A 16,845-nucleotide genomic window follows, 5' to 3' on the forward strand; every position below is an offset into this window, starting at 1 on the left:
TTAGACAACGGAAGTAACAGTGTGGGGACCTGGAAGGTCAGCGATGACGAGTAATTCTCTGTCAACAGTGAATTTGATAAGAATGGAATGAGGTGCAAGCAGTGCTACTCTCAGTGGAGTGTAGAGAGGTACTACAGGTGGATGGTGTGGTCAGTGTCAAAGGTTGCAAACAGGCTGGCACGGTTGAACAGAGGATGTTTACCTTTCTCATCATCACATAGGACAGCTTTTATAACTTTGATAAAGTAGTTTCGCAATAATCAATGCTTCATCTCATTATATACATTCACCTCTTACATTCAGTAAGATGGCAAGCACCACACTTTGAGCAAAACTATGATGAAGGAACCAGTTCTAGTCATATACAAGCTGTCGCCTGTGAATGGGGCTGGTCCCTGAGTCTGTTTGCAAATTTGTACTTAACACACAAGTCAGAACACAATGCAAGATAATATACAATTGTCATTTGTAAGTACAGAAAATGTTTGTACATCAGATCTTCAAAATTACATCCTTGTATGAAATCGCTTCCACACGTGTTTGTACATCAAATGATCATAAATTGGGAAGCCTCTGTGCCCATCTTCTTCAGTAAAAAGTGTATGTTAGTACTCGTCCTCTAAACTTGGTTGCTCACTGTGGAGAAGTAACTCATTTCTCTTTCTGCCTCTCCAGCAGAGACCAAGAATGAATAGCAAACATATCACACCCTTCATTCATTATCTTGTGCACGAACACATATAAGCAGAATTTGATTTAGAACCCCGTCACTTACCTCTGTCGACATTGGCCCGTAAAGATGTCAACATTCCTTCTGACACCAAAGTCTTATAGAGAGCACCTTTACATGATCGCTCAGATTTTCTGGACCCAGATGCTTCTGTCTTTTTACTGATCTCCTTGTTCTCAGCTTTCACTTCACCTAGTGCATTATGGGAAAGTAGTTGCTCAGTGACAGAAAAAGTTTCAGTTTTGATTGGGCTGCTGGTAACTTTCTCAAGATCAGAAACCTTTGAGTGTTTGTTGAGTTCTGAAATCTTTTCAGCAGGTAATTTGATTGGTTTTGGTTTCATTTTTTTCTTTGGTGGGCTGGAGACAGAGTGTAACAGATTTTCCGTTGACTTTGCTGAGCATCGTGCACTTTTCATTGGGCTCCCTGAAGGTTTTTCAGTGCCCCAGTCCCCCTTAGCAACAGCATCAATCGTGTACATTAAGCTTTCCATGTCAGACTCTGATGATTTCCGTTTCTTGCCGCTTTTTTTAAATGTCTGTTTTTCAGCTTTGGTAGTTTCAAGTTTAACTTTTTTCTTCTTCTTCTTTTTAATTTTTTCACTTTTATTAAGACTTGTCACAGAAGTGTCAGTTAACAAGGACAAAGATTTGTCATTAGTAATCCATTCCTGTGGCTTAATACCATTATCCTTTGCAGTCAATCCAGGATTTATGGTGGGCATCTCAGGTGTATGGCTATCCTCTGAGGTACACATGGTGGGCTCAGTTTTTACTCCTTCAGTTACCAACCGGTCCGAACACATCTGAAGCAAAAACCAGATGTTACAATTAAGCAGCCTGCAGAAGATTATATTGTCAGTTAAAATAATGGAGGACATCATGCAAAGATGGCTGCCAACTCAGGTTGGGTCTATTATTGGAGATTTCATCACATGATTGTGCAACTCCAATCATTACATCAAGTCTAAGAGCCTCCCGACCATCTCCCCCACCACATCACTACCCTTATTGTTTATAACTAATAAATACATTAAAAAATGAATGACTCCATGTGCCAAATGACAGTCTGTTGGTATCATCACATATCTGAGTGAGTTCAAGTTCCAGTCTTGAATGTCAAAACAAAAGTCATGATTGATGTTCCAATGTGTTACTGAGAAAGCACAGCACTATTGGGAGTGCCATCTATCAATGAGACCATAAAGCAAGGTTCCATCTGTCATCTCAGGTGGTACTTCGTTGAAGATGATCGGGGAGGTATCCCTAATGTCTTGGCCAATATCTGTTCTCAATTAATGTCACAAAAACAGACTGGTGATTATTTGTGAACTTGCTGTGCTTGACCTGTATTACAATGAGAAAAGTAGTACAGAACAACCTCGATTAACCGAGCATCAATTATCCAAATTTTGGATTTCCAAACAAGATCTCAAGGTCCTGTAAAAATGTGATCCATTATCTGAACTTCCGCTATTCGAACTCTCAGTTATCCAAACAAAATACTCTCTACCTGTCTCATTCAGATAATTGAGGCTGTTCTGTATTTCTTTGACTGTAAATGCTTTGAAACAGTTGGTGGCCATGAAAGGGACTTTATAAATGCACGTCCTTCTGTTTTCTAGGATTTTATGTCAGCTCATTGAAAATAGCATCCAGTTAATTAATCTCCAATTTCTGGTGATGTTAACCTTGGAATGTTGTCAGTATCACATGCAACCAGTTAAACTGCAATGTGGCTGCCACTAATTCTAATTAACATCATGGTAACAACAATGCAACATAATACCATTGTTCAATCCAACAAATTCTTGTTCAAAACAATGCAGAGGCAAGTGTCAAATTACATTTTTTATGAACTTGGAGGAACCGGAACTAAGTTCACTTTTCAGTTTAGAAAGATTAATATACAAACAGAATCAGCATCACAGGAAATATTTACTTAACAACTGAATTGGGGGAGGAGCAGGAACCATCATCCCACAAAATGATTTTATATTGAATGATGGCTAAGTTCAACTGCTTCCTTTCAGCACTTATGATCACAGCTGAATCAATGGAAACTATGTATTGTCACCTATGAGTGATGAAATTTGATGTCCCTTTGTTTTTAGTTATGCATTGCCAACACCCACAATCTAAGTCCAAAATGACAAGGAAATAAAAACTAAATGTTCAAAATGCAAAGGTTTACTTGACTTTCGCAGTCAAGTTACTAAATTGAATATCAATCCAGCATTCTACCAACAGCAAAGCATATTATTTTTAATCTGTGTTTGCAAAACCAAGATTGTTTTGTTCCTCTCATGAGGATGCATAAGTGTACTGACTCTTGAATCATATGACCTACAAACTTCAAATGGGAGAGGTTTACACACTGACAGGGAAACTTACTTTGTTTTACAACACTATGAATTCACACAATCATTCCAGTAACATACTAAGGTATTTATGGGACTAACACAAACATATTCTTTCAAACATTGTTCAAGAGTCAGAAAACATACCTCTGCTAATTGAAACAATGCTGAATTCCCACACTGCTTGGTTGAGTCAGGGATCCCTGACTGTGTTGTATTGGAGGAAATCTGTGTGAAGAAAAACACAAGTTTTGGCTGAACTATTATAGCCTTCACTACAATGATTACATCTCTCAGAAGAGAGAGGAAAGAACTGTGTCAGGAAATAAAAGTTACATTTTGAACAAAATCATCAGGGTTGGCAAAGTGGAAGCTCAATTACAAAACCTTAATAAGAACTTTGCCTGCCCTTAATAAGTGCCACCTATTGCCGGTACCACCTATTGCACTTTGCCGGTGCTATTGCAATCCCACAAGGAGAATTTGTAATGCGTAGCAGTATTCCTACATTAACTCTGAAGCTTTCAGAGCATTATCATTTTTCTGAACTAGAGTTTCGAAGATTGTGGATACCTGGAGTGTTTTTTTTTAAAAAAAGAGGTCAATGAAGGATATTAGAACATTATGTAGCAACACATTTCTAGGTTTCAGTGTCCACTTCAGGTATTGTTTGAAATAGTTGGTGTACGACAAAATTCTTGTTTTGAATCCTATGTGAAATCTGATTGTCTAAGTGAAAAGCATCCAAAAGAACTCAAGACATTGTGTTTCCTAAGGAAGCTGCATTTGCAAAGATCCCAAAGACAACGGTTTTTGCTTGGTGACATCCAGCTATAAAAAAGGGCGATAAGGTGGCTCAAAAAAAAAATCAGTGGTTAGCACTGTTGGTTCACAGTGTCAGGGATGCAGGTTTGAGTCTACCCTCAGACGACCATCTGTGTGGAATTTGCACATTCTCCCCTGATTGTGAGTTTCTCCCAGGTGCTCCAGTTTTCTCCGACTGTCCAAAGATGTGCAGGTTAGGTGGAGTGGTCATGTTAAATTGCCCATCAGCATCAGGTATGTGCATGGGTAGGTAGACTAGGCAGAGGAAATGCAGGGTTTCAGGGAAGGGGTGAGTCTGAATGGAAGCTCATTGGAGGGTTGATGTGGACTCAATGGGCTGAATGGCCTGTATCCCCACTGTAGGGATTCTATGATGTAACACATGCCAGAATGTCAGACTAGTAGTCAGCTTAACATTCCACACTTAATACTTTTTGCCTCCATTAACTAACCATCATTGCCAAAAGTCAATTACTGCAGAGACAGACACATCAATTTTTTTCTCTTTCCTGCTGTGAACAGGTTTGCAAATACTTCGAGATATTTAGAAGGTTGATATTTGTACTTATGAATTGTGTTTTAACCAGCTTTTCCAAATAAATCATCTATTCATAATAATTATTATTTATTAAAGAAACTTGGTTGATGGATCTTTTTATCCTAAACCTAATAGACAGAATTGACCATGGTGGTAAAACATATCAAGTTATGTTATAGGCAGTAGAACTGTGGGACTAAAGAGGGATGGAGTGCACTTAAATTGCCTTCATCATAGTAATATTTTCTATCAACCAGGAAATGCCTGAAGCATGAAATGTTGTTTATTAGGCTAAAACTTAAAATCATTTTGAAGGTCTAAATGCCCACCATTCAAGAGAACTGAATACTCTTGACCCTTTAGATGGTAAAGAGTGACTAGGAGACTGATTACAAAGGTTTTAGTTGGACAGCCTGCATAAATAATGATAGCACAACAAAGTTGTTAACACCATCAGATTCACAATGTCATTTTACATTGGTATCCTCAATCCTGCCTGAACCAATGAAGGTCGTTAGCTACTGAAAAGCCAACTTCTGTGTAAGAAATATAATAATCTTTTCTAAAGCATTAATCACTGAAGACCACATCTAGGAGTTCAGCACAATTTGTGTTTGACCATAAACCCCTAGCACCTGCTGACAAATTGAATTTCTTGCATTTTCAGTGTTACTGAAAACACAGCTCTAAGCTTGATAGAGTACTGGAGTTTAAATTCTAGCAAACATTAAATAATTGCAACTCTTTTTGGTGTTGACAGATCTGTTGTCCTTAGGAGAAGAAAAAACTCGAGGACAGAGCATGTTTTTGAGGGTGCATGCAATGGAAAAAGACCATGTGAAACCAGAGTGCCTTAAAAAGACAAAGCAGCATCTTCCACTAATGAAATTTTGTAATGCCCTATTCTAGGCAAGCAAAAATAAATGATGCACAATTTTAATAGCAGGGAAACATAGTGCATATACTGAATAGAGTTGAACAGTGTGGAGACAGGACTGTTATGAGCTAGGATTAGATCCGCAAAAAAATGTTTGAGAGCAACTAGTTTTTTACTAAGAACATAGTTTGTTTAATGTGAATTCATTTATAAAACAACTGCTCCACCGTAATTCAAGATTTCCCTTTACTATTCAGATTCATGAGTCACTTCAGTTGTTCTCACAGTATTTTTAAGTTTTAGAATAAGTGTCAAACTAACAGCATAATCAATGCAGCAGCAATGCATGCTTAAATGCAGTAACACATAACATTATCAATACATTTCAAGTTTGGAAACTAGGTTGTGTGTACAATGATGTCAAAGTCAATCATATCAAGTTTTACCTCCTTTGCTGTCAAGGCATGTTCTCCTGCCAAGAGCAGCATGCTGAGTCCTCCCATTTGTGTGGGATCTATTAGTAAAGAGATATATACATCTGTTAATCTTTCCTTAAGTAATTCCATTTTAATGTGACCGTGTATCTCTAAGCAATGCTTTGTGATCTAAATGCATCATGAAACACTCTGAAGCAAATCGCTCATATAAAAAAATACAGCAACCATGCTGGGCAAAGAGAAGACAGACCATGAGTTACATCCTTGGCCTATGTCCAGTTGAGTGAGCTTTTCCAGGAAAACTGTGGGTGTCAGTGGATAGGAAAGTAGAAATCTGAGCGCAAAGTTCTCGCTCATTATCGTAATCTCATTACTTGTGTTAGAAAATTGTTACGTGAACACTTCAGGTGAAATCAAGATTAGATCATGTCAGATATGCCCATCAGGAACAGCTTTCAAATACAGACTGATGTTTTACATCCAGCATTACCTGAAAGTCATAAATAATAGAACAGCTACTGAAAATAAGCAGGTCACCTTGTGAAAATGTACTCCCATGCTTTGGGAAATTCTACTTTCTGTCACATGATTACGAAGTAGTCAGTGCTTAAGAGAGTAACTAATGGGCAAGATGTGGATTCCAATCTTTTATTCTTTTTGAAGACAAAAACCTCAATGACTAGTTCAGCATTTAACCCCAGATTGTCCTTGTGAAGTGGTGGTAAGCCACCTTCCTAATTGCTGCTGTCCCACAGTGCCCTTAAGGAAGACATCCCAGGGTTCGACCTAATAAGAATGAATAAATAAACACCAAAACTTCCTGTTCTTTGTTCATTGGATCAGTTCCAAAGTTTTGTACACATCATTGAACTGGATTAATATTGAGAAAGGACATTCTTCTGTTTAGGAATGGAGGAATCAACCATTCAGGCCATTGAGCCTGTTCCACTATTTAATGCGATTTTAGCCGATTGAAAATGTCAGTATCTTTTGCTTACTCTATCCCCATAATCCTGTGGTAATCAGTAATCTATCAAATCTCTACTTAAATTTATTTGAAGACTGAGCTTCCACAGCTGTCTGGGGTAGAGAATTCCACAGACTTACAATCCTCCAAAACAAAGACAAAACAAATTCCACTCATCTTATTCAAAAATGGCATTCCCCTTATTTTTAAGTTGTGTGCCCTGGTTTTAAACTCCACAACCAGGAGAAACATCTAACCTGCGTCTAATCCTGCCGAGCCGTTTAAGTACTTGTAGGTTTCAATACGATCACCTTCTAATCTTTAAAACTCTGGACAAGACAGGTCTATTTCGCCCAATCTGCCCTGCTATCCCATGGGCAGCACAGTGGCACAGTGGATAGCACTGCTGCCTCACAGTGCCAGAGACCTGGGTTCATTTCCCACCTCAGGCGACTGACTGTGTGGAGTTTGCACATTCTCCCCATGCCTGCGTGGGTTTCCTCTGGGTGCTCCGGTTTCCTCCCATAATCCAAAAATGTGCAGGTCAGGTGAATCGGCCATGCTAAATTGTCTGTAGTGTTAGGTGCAGGGGAATGGGTCTGGGTGGGTGCACTTCGGCGGGTCGGTGTGGACTTGAGCCGAAGGACCTGTTTCCACGCTGTAAGTAATCTAATCTTAAAAAAAAATCAAATAGTCCAGTGAACCTCTGTTGCATTCCTTCTATGCCAAGAACATTCTTCTTAAAGTCAGGAGACTAAAAGTGCACACAGTACTCCAGATGCTATCTAACCGAGCTCCTGTACAATTGAAGCACAATATCACTTCTCATGTACTCAATTCTTCTTGTGATAAAGGCTAACATGCCACTAGCCTTGCTATTAACTTGCTGTACTTGCATGTTAGTCTTTAGTATCCTATTGACAAGGGTATCCAAGTCCTGTTTATAGTTATACAGTTTATAACTTCTCACCATTTAATAAATACTTGACATATCTGTTCCTCCTATTAAAGTTGATAATCCTATTTTTCCACATTATGTTCCACATTCCCTTGCTCACTCATTAAGCTTATCCAAATTCACCAGAAGCCACTTTACATATCGAGTCATAGAGATGTACAGCATGGAAACAGACCCTTCGGTCCAACCCATCCATGCCAATCAGATACATCTTCTTCAAAACATACTTTCTACATACTCCCACTTAACTTTGCATCATCCACAAAGTTAAAAATTTGGCAATTGATCCCTAGATCCAATCATTGATATATAGTGAACAGCTGAAACCCAAATACTGATCCTTGTATTACGTCACTAATCACTGTCTGTCAACATATGAACAGCCACTTTATCTCTATTTCCTGTTGTCTTTTAGCCAATCGTTAATCCATGCCAGCACATTACCTCTAATGAACCTCCTGTAGGGACCTTATCAAAGGCATAATGAAAATTCAGGTATATCACATCCACTGAATTAATTTTATCACCTTTGAGTAACATCATCAAAAAACTCCAATACCTTTCTCAAACACAGTTTCCCATTCACAAATCTATGTCCAATCACATTATTATTATCCAAATGTCTGTCTGTTACATTTTTTTAATCATAGATTTTAGCATTTTAATTACCAGTGAGGTCAGGCTAACAGGTGTGTAGTCCATGTTCCCTCCAATTGTTTTTTCCACGGCATGGACTTCTGACACCAGTGTACAACAGCGGTTTCCAGAAGCAGAGTTCAGCGCCTCAGCATGCCAACTAGTGTCTCAGAGCCATGCAACTTACAAGGAACATTGTTTTTGGGTTCCTCATTTCCTCACTCACCTCTTGAACAGTGAAGTGACATTTGATTGTGTCTAACACGCAGGGATTATTCCAAAATCTATAGAATTTTGAAAAAATTATCACCAATGCATCAACTGTCTCTACAGCTGCCTCTTTAAATACTCTTGGGACGTATTAACTTCCAGCCCAACTAATTTCTGCAGTACAACCTTCTTACTGGTACTACTTTCCTTCAACTCATCATTTTCCTGAGTGACTCAGATCTCGGACAGAATTATTTCTTGTTAGTAGTTCATCTTATCGAACTCTTATTAATTATAGGCTCAAGATGTTTGCACTGAAGTTGTAATATTGGAGCTTGCTGTGACAAAGCTGACATAGCTTCCAGTTACCCATTTGACGTTCAAGTTATTATTGTCAAAAATTGAAAATAATACACTTGTCTTCTTAACTATGGATATGAGTGTACGTGTTCTGCTTTATTTGAGAATTGTTTGAAAAAAATAAAATATTTCTTCAAATATTGGCTTGTGTTAAACTGAAATGAGGTATGGTAATCTACACTTGTAGTTAACACAAAGGAACATTTTTGGCAGATATTTCAGAAAAGAAAAATGCTTAAACATTTCAAAGAGCACATGAGGTTTATAACAGCAGCATTTTAGGGCATTTATAAATGAATCAAAATAAATTTTTAAAAAGTAGACTCAGCTAAAAGTGAAAACGAGTATAACAAAACTTGATTAACACTGTGGTAGCTCAATTAAACAGTTATGTAATTTCGATTGGCTTTTTAAATACGACCCTTGTATTTAGCACAAAGCAAACTGTGAAATGTATGTCTCCGAGTGTATCTTCAAACATTAACACTACCAAATGGGAAATATTCTTGCACAAACTTTGCAATAAATGGTACTGGATTAATTGTGAAAACTTGGCGACATGAATGAGTTGGACAGGAGAGCCTGTTTCCATGCTGTAAACTCCATGACGCTAATTCAGGGAGATTTCTTTCGATTTGCTCAGTGAGAACAGGTACAAAATAAGCATTTAGCTTCACCAATTCAATTTTGTTGGCTCAGCAACTCCAAAAGGGTTTTTTTTGGGAAAAGAAAAGGAAAAAATGAAGCAGCTTGACAGACCTTTAATGAAATACTGAACTTATCACTGGTTTCATAAAAAGTAATTGCATATGCCTTACAGTAACCAAATGTTAACTCGATAAATGTTTGCAATAAATACTTGAGGCCATTACAGCTATGATTTGAATTCTTTAAGTTATTAAAGAATTCAGGATTTAAGTAAAATCACACTCAATGTTGACTGAAGTTAACAGTCAGGAACTGTACAGAAAATTATGTCCTAATCTAAAATATTTATGCATTTGTAATATGGTGTGATGTCTGAAGTAATAAATGAGCTGCAAACCTGGAATGTGTCCCTATATATGTTGACAAAAGGATCACTGTGAACTCAGCTTTGGGCCCTATTTTCTATAAAGTCAGTGAGCTGCAGCTGCCAAATTTGTGTCTATGATGCAGTGGGCAGCCTAGTGGCTTTCTCAAGGTTGGGTGCAAAGGGTAGATTGCAATAGACACAGAAATTCTGAGCCATGTTTTGAAAGTGCATAATACCTGTTACAGGCAAACCATTCCAGACTCCCAATAGGGCACTTCTGAGGGGGAGTTTGGGCGAGGGATACTGCGAACAGAAAATCATCCTTCAGACAGTCACCGCTCATATAAATGTGCGCCATTTTCCATTTTTAAAAAACATTAGATAGACTACAAATAAATTAATCCATGGAACAGTATGGACTGAATAAAAAGTGAAATGGAGTACATACAATTGTTACTTACAAAGTCCCATTGAAAAGATAGCTGGGAGCAGGTTACCCATTAGGTCCCAAGGAGTAGGACATGGTGAAGATGGGAATAGAAACCAAGGACTAGACAAGCAAAACCACTCACTTTGAAAGGGATTGTTTTCTCTGAACAAAAGATTCCTTGTTGCTAAGATGGTAAAATAATGATGATGCTTTGCAAATCATCAATGGGATTTAGTACCTGCCATTGCAAAGTTGATTTGTGGCATTTCCTCAGCCTTAACCACCCTTTTGGTGATGGGAAACTCCTTTGTGGGCTCTGTTGGAAACGTCCAGAGCTTCTTTCTTGTCGTAACAGTAGGTGATGAACTCTTCAATGGTTTGTTGGTTGTTGGACACCACTTGTATCCAGGGTTAGCCTTCAGAAAAGCATCCTTATACTAAGAAAAAGAAACATCAAGCGTTATTAAGAGAAATAATCTAAAAGCATTTTAAATTACAGATCTGCTGTCACATCATATCACTGTTGACTAAAAACAGAAACATTCTCAAATCATGATAAACCTCAGCATAAGTTTCAGAAAGCATCGTTCTGAGCTTAATTTTATTAAACATACACACCCTAGAGGATTTATACTATTTCTTTATTACAGATGTTTAAATTTTAAGCACAATCCTACAAATAGGTTACATTCTCATCTTTTGAGTCAGTTATGTCATGTTGATAATTGCAGTCACCTGTGACATTGAACAGTCATTAACTAACAGCAAACACAAAAACAGTGCAGCAAACAGGGATACAGAGGTTTGCTTTCCAGTGAGCTAAGAGATGCTGGCTTTTGAGTTACAGAATTCTTAACACCTCCTAAGTTTGATTGGTTGTAACAATGCAAGCTATGCATGGCCTGTTTGAAGAAATCAATTTGATGAACTGAATCAAGTCACTGTTCCTACATTTATATATATTTAAACTGTTTGTAACTGGATTCAGAATACAGGCAGTAGTTTCCAAGTGCTAAGACAGAATCAATCTAACATCAACGCAGATTACAGAGCATTAAGTATAATAACCCAGGTCATTCATGCAGGTATGATGATTCACTTTGCCATAACCCGACCTGTGAAAAAAAATGTTTCTGATCTCTAACCAATGTGTCCTTTCTGAATTAAGAAACAGAAAATGCTTGAGAAACTCAACATGTCTGGCATCATCTGTGGTGACAGAAACAGAGTTGCTGCTTCAAGGCCAATGATTCTTCTCCAGATTCCTGCTCTTATTTTCTAAGGCATTATCTTTAAAGATTTCCCTCAAAGCTAATCTTTTTCTCAATAAACAGAAATTGCTAAGTTATATTAAGTTACATCCTTTTAATAAACAAACACCTACCTCAATTAAACAAACTTACAATGCCCCAACCACAAGGTAAAGAAATAGCTAATGGAAATTTCATTTCCATTGTTGCCTTCTTAAAAAAAAACACAACCTTTATATTAGTAACTAACTCTGTCTATCTACCTTAGATGTAAAATAGATTCTAAAACCTTCTTGTGATATGTAAATTGAAACCTTTGGCTAGGAAAAATATGGGTGCATTACAAACAGAGATGGTGAGAAGAGAAATTGAAGAGAAGCTAAATAATTACTTTGTGCCTCTCTTCACTGAGGAAGATGACAAAAAAAATCTCCCACAATTAGAGAGACAAGGGACTAAACCGAACAAATTAAAAAAAGAGATTAGCAAAAAGTTTGTGTTGAAGAAATTAATGCGACTGAAAGTTGATTATTGCCTGGTACCTTACACTTCATACTTCAGAGTTTTGAAAGAGGTTGTTGTGGAGATAGTGGACACATTGGTCATCATCCTCCACAACTCTATAGATTCTGGAATGGTTCCTGCAAATTGGAAAATAGAAAATGTCACCCTTCTATAAGGAAGGAAAAAGGGGGAAAACAGGGCACTGCACAGGTTAGCCTTACATCAGTGATACAAGCATTTATTTGAAACAATCATGCCAAACACCCTCCTGCTTGTAACAATTCTCTGATGCTATAAAATTACAAGATACACAAGTCTTATGGCACAGAAAAGGGCCAATTGGCCCATCATGTCTGCACCAGCTCTTAAAATCAGTATCATTACTTACCCTTAATCTCCTGCTTTCTCCCCAATACCTTTGCACATATTTCTATGCAAATAATCATCTGATACCTTCTTAAATACCTCAACTTCCAGGCAGTGGATTCCTTATTCTAATTACTCACTGTCTGAAAAGATTTTTCTCACCTTGCATTTGCTTCTTTTCCAAATCATTTCAAATCTGTGCCTTCAGGTTCGTGCCTTTACAAGTGGGAACAGCTTCTCCTTATCTACTCTATCCAGTCGTCTCACGATTTCGAAACCTTCTATCAGATCTCTTCTCAGCCTCCTCCTCTCTTGAGATTTTGAAACCGCATACCAACATCAAGATTATTAACAGATATCAGGTAAAGCAAGGGACCCAACACTGACCCCCTGGGGAACTCCATGACAAAACGGCTTAAAGAGTATCCTGTGACCAATACACAGTCTTCTATCACTCAGCTGGTTGTCTATCCTTGATGCGAATGTCTTTTTTTAAAATTCCATGACCTAAAACCTTCTTCATAAGACTGTTACAGAACTTCAAACAACTTGAAGTTAGTTGAACACTATTCCCCCTTTAGAAAACTATGTTGATCTTCCTAAGCAATGCACCTTTTTCCAACGATTACTTTTGCTATCCTGAATAATTGTTTCCAGAAGCTTGCCCACCACTGAAATTAAACTAGTGAGACAAATGGACACTTGAATAATGATTTCATTTAGCCATAGCATGTTTCGTGATTGGGAAATCCTGTTTGAAAACCTGTTGGAAATCTTTGAGGATGTTACTAACAAAATTGAAAAAAGGGGAGTCAATGGATGTAATATACTTAGATTTTCAGTCAGCTTTTCAAGTTAGAAGAAATCCACACTCTATTCAAGATTCTGGTTGACCACATGGGGGCAGAGGGTTTGGGTGAGGAGGAATTTAGGAATACAAAGCAAGAGGAAATGCCAGCATTACAAAGAATCATAGAATCCCTATGGTATGGAAGCAGGCCATTCAACCTATCGAGTCCATACTGAACCTGCAAAGAGCATCCCACCCACACCCAGCCCCCTACCCTATAATCCTACATTCCTCATGGCTAACCCACCTAGCCTACACATCATTGGACACTATAGGCAATTCAGCATGGCTAACCTACCTAACCTGCACACCTTTGGACTGTGGGAGAAAACTGGAGCACTCAGAGGAAACCTATATAGTCATAGGGAGCATGTGCAAATTCCACACAGATAGTCACCAGAGGGTGGAATCAAATTCAGGTCCCTGGTACTGTGAGGCATCATACCGCCCCAGGACAGCTATTTGAATACCAAAACCTGAGTGAGACAGGAAAGGGCACCAGTGTATAAACATAGAAAAACAACAGTAAATTGGATCAAAGGGAGAAAGCTAAATGGTAAAAAGGCACTAATGGCTCTTGAACACTGTAGCATCCAGAACAAAGTTAGCAGCACAAATACAGATTAATTGATACGATCTTAAACAGAGACATGTCACAAGGAAATCAAAGCAGGGAAGTAAATATTTGAGGGAATGCTAGTTTTCAAAAGGACAAGCAGGAATAAAAGGGTGGCGAGTAGCATTGTTGGTAGGAGATGGAATAACCTATACAGCAAGAAATGATCTCGGATTGGAAAACATAGAATCCATATGACTGGAGGTAAGAAACAAAAAAGGCAAGACAACACTGGTAGGAGTGGTCTATAGGCATCCAACCAATAGCCATATTGTGGGACAGAAAATAAGTCAGGAGATAATCTGGGCCTGCAATAAGGGCACTACATTAATCATGGATGAATGTAATTCTTATTTAGATTGGGATAGGTCCATTGGCAGGGATAGCCATGAGGAAAAATTCATAGTGTATTTGGGACAATTTCAGAAAACAACATGCCGTGGATCCAATCAGGGATCCAAGATCACACCAAAACGATGAACTATTCAGCAGGTAACCGACAAATGTAGTTTAGATCTGTCACTTTGTTCACGAAGACAACTAAGCATCCAAGTTGCCTGATGGGTTACATTCCTTGCCTGAAATTTGCAATTACTTTGGCAGCATCCTGCTGAGATTAGAGAGAAGGTTGAGTTGAAGAAATTAATTATATTAATTTTCCCTGATATATGAAATTACGTCTTCATACCCACACTACAAACAGCTCCAAGTGGCAAGTTTTGAAGTCTCAAAGTTGCCTCTTTAGCTAAATGAAATGCCAAACCATTGACTGGCGCTGCAGAAGATATGATTTTCTAGATGTCACAGTCAAAAGTCATCTTTCAGACTTGCACACTACAATCTGTTTCACTATGCCCTTCTGCAGTCCTTCATGATCCTACCTACAAATTTTTGCTTTGGCAACATTAGCGTTTACAGAACACAAACCAAAATAATTCATGTGTGTAAGTAACAGCACTTGCCCCCACCTCCCCCCTGTAATCCCAGTCTCCCTCCCTCCAGTGCACACTACTGTCAATTATCATTCATCACAACTTTCAAGTCTGAGTAATTTTCGTTCAAACTCATCTTGAAATTTTCCTTTTAAATTTGACAACTACTATTCTGATTATAAGCCTTCTTAAAGAACAGGAAAATGCCATCAACCATCCAACAATGTTAACGCCACATTTGTAGCATGCATAAGGAAGCTGAGAGCTCAGCTTAATTACAGGCAGAACATGGCAGCCAGTTAGCTCTGCTGCTAATAATCCAGTGCTTCTAGAAACAGGCAACAAAATCAATGGACAGGTGGTCTTTAAAAACATGGACAATGATTCCGACAGACAGCTGAGCAAACATTGTTCTACTGTCTTCTAACTAATTTAATCTTCAGTATGTAGGGCAAATGAATCGTGAGATGAGAATTTTTGGTGCATGCTGTCAGATAAAGCTTGAAATATGATGAAAGGATTTCCAATAAATAATTACAGAAATACAGCTGAGAACTTTAATGGTTGATGGGAGGTAGGAGGGCCAGTGAAGTCCCAGGAGCCCAGGTGAGATCGACTTCCTGACATAGTTCCACCGTCACAGCATTAACTAATATAGGACCAGATGTGGAGAGACCTCCCACCTCAAGGATTTACATAATTAAAAACTAAACTGACAGTCATTTTACAGTGCAGTCAGAAAGGGCAGGGTGATCCCCAGCCTGCACTACACTGGGAAAGCCAGCTGCTAAATGGAAGTGGTCTCCCAGTGACATCCTGTAGATGACGACTTAATGGAACAAACAGCCTTAGTGAGAGGAAGGGAGGGAGAGATGAGAGAGACGGAGATCAGTTCTTTCACACACTATTCTCTTCAGTCAAAACCCACAATAATCCTGAAGAAAATCATTTTACCTGCAACAACCTATTGTAAGCTGATATTTTTAACTGAAAAGGCAGAGACCTTTTATAAGTGTACAGTTATCTTGTGTCTATTACCAACCAGTGGAAGCATCCAAAGAAAGATGTCTGAAGCAAAGTGCAGACCAGGAGAAAAATGATAAAGATCTTCTCAACAACAGAACCTGGGAACAAAGACTATAGAATATTTTCTCTCCCCCCCCCCAGTTTCTCTCCTTTGTCCAACAACATATTTAATTCAAGTATGAGAGATACGAGGACTTTGTAACTGGATTAGTTTTAATTAATAGCATTATATACCAACCATTCATAACTGTTTATTTGTAGCTCTAATTACTTGTAATAAATAGAACAAAGAACAGTACGGCACAGGAATGGACCCTTCAGCCCATCAAGATTGCATCAAAAATGATGCATTTCTCAACTAAAAACTTTCCATTTTTACACTGTCCATATCCCTCCATTCCCTGGAGGTTCATAGTTCTGTCAAGATCACTTTTAAATGAATTCATGTTCAGTGCAGAAATGTGCTTCATACTTTGAATCAGTCTTGCCTGGATAGTCAGGTAAATTGGGGAACTTTGCATACTTTTAAAAGTCTGTAACTTTTGTGAAGGGAATAGCAGGATTTGATTTCCAGCACACAACAATAGACCCCAAAAGGTGGGGTTTCCTTCTGGCTCTCATATTTACTTGAATTTTTAGTTTGTCTTTAAAACTTACCTTCCTCTGTCTGAAATCTACTGCATACCTCAGGAGCACTCAGTTCTCCAGACAACTCTGAGAAGACTCCACAGTTCTCAGCCATGTGACAGGGCTGCCTGTGGGGCCTCAAACAGCCAATCAGGAGCTGACCTGTGACAAAGGTGCTGAAGAGTTCCTGAAACTGGTATGTACAAGATCAGGACCCCCTTTTAGCCTGAATCAAGGCCAACATTCTCCATAAAATTTAGACTAGAATATGGTGCAATACACTACATATTATTGGTGCACTCAGGCTGTAAAGAAAACACAGTATATAACGT

At 38.4% G+C, this 16,845-nt stretch overlaps 1 protein-coding gene across 8 annotated transcripts in view; it reads right to left on the reverse strand.

Annotated features, from left to right (window-relative positions):
- Positions 1 to 16,845, reverse strand: part of LOC132821100 (HMG box transcription factor BBX) — a 199,203-nt gene that overhangs the window by 25,294 nt on the left and 157,064 nt on the right. For all 8 annotated transcript variants that reach the window (XM_060833634.1, XM_060833632.1, XM_060833630.1 and 5 more), the window contains 4 exons: positions 10,581 to 10,779; positions 5,776 to 5,843; positions 3,237 to 3,317; positions 776 to 1,535 (listed from right to left, as the gene is read on the reverse strand). In XM_060833634.1, coding sequence (XP_060689617.1) covers positions 776 to 1,535; positions 3,237 to 3,317; positions 5,776 to 5,843; positions 10,581 to 10,779 — 1,108 coding nt within the window. The remainder of the gene's footprint in view (positions 1 to 775; positions 1,536 to 3,236; positions 3,318 to 5,775; positions 5,844 to 10,580; positions 10,780 to 16,845) is intronic.

The sequence above is a fragment of the Hemiscyllium ocellatum genome, chromosome 12, assembly GCF_020745735.1.
Source record: "Hemiscyllium ocellatum isolate sHemOce1 chromosome 12, sHemOce1.pat.X.cur, whole genome shotgun sequence".
NCBI lineage: Eukaryota > Metazoa > Chordata > Chondrichthyes > Orectolobiformes > Hemiscylliidae > Hemiscyllium > Hemiscyllium ocellatum.